Source organism: Wasmannia auropunctata, unplaced genomic scaffold (genome assembly GCF_000956235.1).
Source record: "Wasmannia auropunctata unplaced genomic scaffold, wasmannia.A_1.0 LD336053.1, whole genome shotgun sequence".
Classification (NCBI taxonomy): Eukaryota; Metazoa; Arthropoda; class Insecta; order Hymenoptera; family Formicidae; genus Wasmannia; species Wasmannia auropunctata.
Window position 1 is genome coordinate 5,398,439 of NW_012026837.1, and position 3,912 is coordinate 5,402,350.

Here is a 3,912-nt window from a genome sequence, read left to right on the forward strand (position 1 = left end):
TGCGACAGAATCCTTTTTCTTCCATATGAAAGCTAACGTTATATGCATATTCATATATTCGCAAAATCGAACTAATCAACATGAAACATTTTTTAATTAGCGTGACGTTAATTTAAAGAAAAGGATATTACGTATGTTTGTTGAAAAGATATATTTTAGGAAAAATGATTTTGTTTCTAAAACGCATTATTGTATCGATCGAGGCTGTACTACCGGACTCATTCGGCTCCAGAACGTCGTTGAGCTGATAATATTCAGTCTTGATGGACAGTGGTTCTTCGTAATCTACGAAAGCAGTGTTATCAAAAGCCTTGTCATCCTTCGGACGATTTTGCACCGGGGTGATGGCCGGTGGATCGGCATACGTCTAAAATCATTAGTTTATATTCACACATGTACGAAATCGATTCACTTCGTTAACTTAAGTTAGATATCTGGCAAGCAAGTTTGAGCCATTCCCTATTGAAGACGAAAATCGAGTCTCTACTTGAAAAGGGAAATTTTTTGATGGTACAGATAAAATGGTACATCGTTAAAACTTGATTTTCAATTACAAACGGATAGTGAATATTTCTCTTCAATCTTCGTAGTTGCGTTTAATTTTATTTCAATTTTGATTCAGTCTTTTGTCGAAAAATTTATAACTTAACGGTCAGTGATATGAAATATTAAAAAATTCCAAGCTATTTAAAATTTTAAATTCCGAATTGATCGAAGAATCGAAAAAGAAACTGTTCACGAATAAAAGAGGCTCACTGGAGAATATGCCACGAAAACTTTTTGAATGACCCACGAAACAAATAATTGTCGTGTAATACAAACGTATTGTTAGATTGCCTTGAGTTTTACATGTTCAGTTGGTGTAGTCGTACAGGCGCGCTTATGGAACTGCCCACCACCGATAGTTTCGTAGGTATGCTCCTCCAAGTAGTGCCTCGTGGTCCCGCGTGGAGTAAGGGTGGCCCACATAACTCGACTGTCCTGCATGGTGTCCGCCGCACAAGGATAGAGCACCGCCTCGTTCTGGAGCCTACCGTTTTTCGTCTGCATGCCGGAGGTTGCATTCGGCATGGAGATCACCCCGCCTTTCCCGTTTCTGTTGCTATTATATTCATTGGCATGGTTTATCTCACACTTTTCAAATTTAAATTTAAGTAAAAAAATTTTTAATGTTAAAAGCACGTAAAAGAAACGATATATATTTTTAATGTCTTTTAAACAAATACAAAAGTTTTAAAGACAAACTATAATTTATATTTGCTATTTGATCGTTAGTCCAAATTATATTTACTGATATATTATTTCAGATTAATTTTGACTGTAAATAAAAAATACTTACAATTTGCATTTCAAGAGCAACGTCGCGAGCACTATACCAATAAAAATGACACCGACACATGATGATATTAGAATCAGGAGCCATGTATCGTCAAAGACAGTCCCTAAAAATTTATATATGTGATTTATATCTAAATTATTCAAACGAGATATAATTAACGAGAAATAATTACTAAAATAGTTTACATGGCCCGATTATCTATATTAATTTATATGGAGTATAAATTGTATATAATAGTTTAGTTAAAAATTGAATATATTGAATCCTATCTTTTTATATAAATAGTTGCTTCTTTACCTTGCTGGGGCATTTCTATATATTGGACTCCTTCGGAACGCCGGTCGCAAAAGTGCTTGCACGGACTGTCATTTAAATGCGGTGGAAATGGCAGGATGTCAGAGCTCGGATAAAAGTCGGAACCTTGCTGAAGAATGGCCGGGAATGGTGGCGGAGGTATGTGAAGGATATCAGGGGGTGGTTCGAGTGTACAGTAAGCGCAAGTTGAATTCATAATTGTGTCCAATGCTCTCATCTGTAAATTCGTAAAGTAACAAAGCTGAATCAAAAATATTCCGATTTTTTTATGATATAAAAAAATAATAGAGTAAATTGACAAAAACTTGTTGAATATATGTCGCACACATCTCTCTATTAAAACTAATATTTTGTATAAATAATTCTAAAAGCAAATATAAAAAGAAACATACAAAAAATTGAACTATTACAGAAATAAATAAATCACTAAAATAAAAGAATGATTTTTTATAATAAGATATAAATTGTTAATGATTGCTGTCAATTATTATATATAATACCAGTTAAAAACTTTAGACAACTTTAGGCTTAATTAAATAACATCAGATTTCAAAATACAATTCTATTTATGGTTTTATATGCATATATTCATGCAATTTTATATATTTTATATACGTATATATTTTAATTCTTCAAATTTTCTCTTTACACAGCATATAAAATTATAAATAAAATTCTGACTCAAGCTATAGATCGCCTAGAATAATCTTTTACTGTCCTATGTTTATATAGTCCAATAGTCTATTTTAATTCATATATTTATATTAGACTAATCATTAAATGGTATTTATATATCTAAATTATTGATAAAGAGTTCATTAATATCACTAATATAAACAGAACAATTTCTGTGACATTTAAAAAATTGTCATACAAGCTATGTATTTTACCAAAACAAATTTTTCTGCTTTTAAATAAACAAAATAATTGTTAATCATGCAACAAGTTTCTGTAAAAAAATATACTAAAAATAAGAATAATTTTTTCAAATAATAAATAATAATATACATATTTGTATCTAAATTTACATAGATATAAATAAAAAATAAGAAGAAAATAATAAATGGAAGTGTATAAAAAAAGTATTATTATATAAAGAATAAATAAAAATGCATAATAAATTAAACCAAACAAATATATATAAAACCTTCAAACGTAATGTTAAATCTCCAGTCACTCTTTCATTCCGTTTCCTTCCACGTCTTCTCGATTGTGTTTCCGTCTCTACACCTTCGAGCCAAGCACCGATCACACGCAAAATAAGCCGTGGATGTTCAAGTAAATTCATCCATTTTCCACACGTCACGGATCACTTCATACGAGCAGAATCAAGAAGAATATGACTGTGATAAGAAAATTCACTCTTACCATTGAGCACTGGCCCTGTGCGAGTCTGATATCCGAGGGTATATTTGACTCGTGCAGGGCGCACGCGCGTTTTTATTGAACGTAAATGACAAACGGAGCTAGTTACAGGAGTGAGCGCCCAAATCCTAAATTCCGATGTAAGAGCTATTCTATTGTACGCGAAAAGTGTATCATTTGATGTTTCTTCAATGCTACTTTTGAACTGATTCCATTGCGTATTTATTACAATTACATTAATGTTAAAACGTTTCTATTCTTTTTAGATAAAACAGGGTTAATACAAATTTCGCAAATTAATTAAATTAATTACAGGAATGATTATCGAATATTAATTTATTCTGCATAGAATAAAATATTTTGATGATAATAAAGATTCATATCTCGTTCACCGATAAAATATTCAAGACAGTCGATCTTATAGAAGTTCACATGACGCTAGAATTTAGACAGCTTATAATATATAATATTAATTTTGTAATTTATTAGCTTTTCAATGATTTTGTTAACATGTATACGTATTTACAAATCAGTAATATTTGAATTTTATTTAAAACTGCATTTTTATTGTTATCATTCTGTTTGATTATTCACATACATAACAGTTATAAAAATGTATAAAAATTTTACGAACATTGTTGCGTTATCAATAAGCATGTTTACTTATAAAGCTTCTGTATAATAATAAATAATGAATTTAATACTGCATTATATCAATTTCCCGGAGGGAACAGGAATATCGACAATTGAAATGTCGATATTCTTCAATTATTTCGGGAACTCGAGAATTCCATTGATCATTGGCCACAAAAATTATTTAGAGTATGAAACTAATAAATTGACTCGGTTAAATTATTGTCTTTGAATTTCAATGAAAAATTGTTTACATTAGT

General features: G+C 30.4%; 1 protein-coding gene across 2 annotated transcripts in view; it reads right to left on the reverse strand.

The window, feature by feature from the left end:
* Nucleotides 1–3,055, reverse strand: part of LOC105451241 — a 3,553-nt gene extending 498 nt beyond the window's left edge. The window contains exons 1-6 of one of the 2 annotated variants that reach the window (XM_011691581.1): nucleotides 2,802–3,055; nucleotides 1,637–1,871; nucleotides 1,340–1,442; nucleotides 838–1,102; nucleotides 214–367; nucleotides 1–12 (exon numbers count right to left, since the gene is read on the reverse strand). The exon at nucleotides 1–12 is cut by the window's left edge and continues 498 nt beyond it. In XM_011691581.1, coding sequence (XP_011689883.1) covers nucleotides 1–12; nucleotides 214–367; nucleotides 838–1,102; nucleotides 1,340–1,442; nucleotides 1,637–1,871; nucleotides 2,802–2,942 — 910 coding nt within the window. In that variant the 5' untranslated portion in view covers nucleotides 2,943–3,055. The other variant, XM_011691579.1, reaches the window with a different exon arrangement.
* Nucleotides 3,056–3,912: the final 857 nt, after the last annotated feature.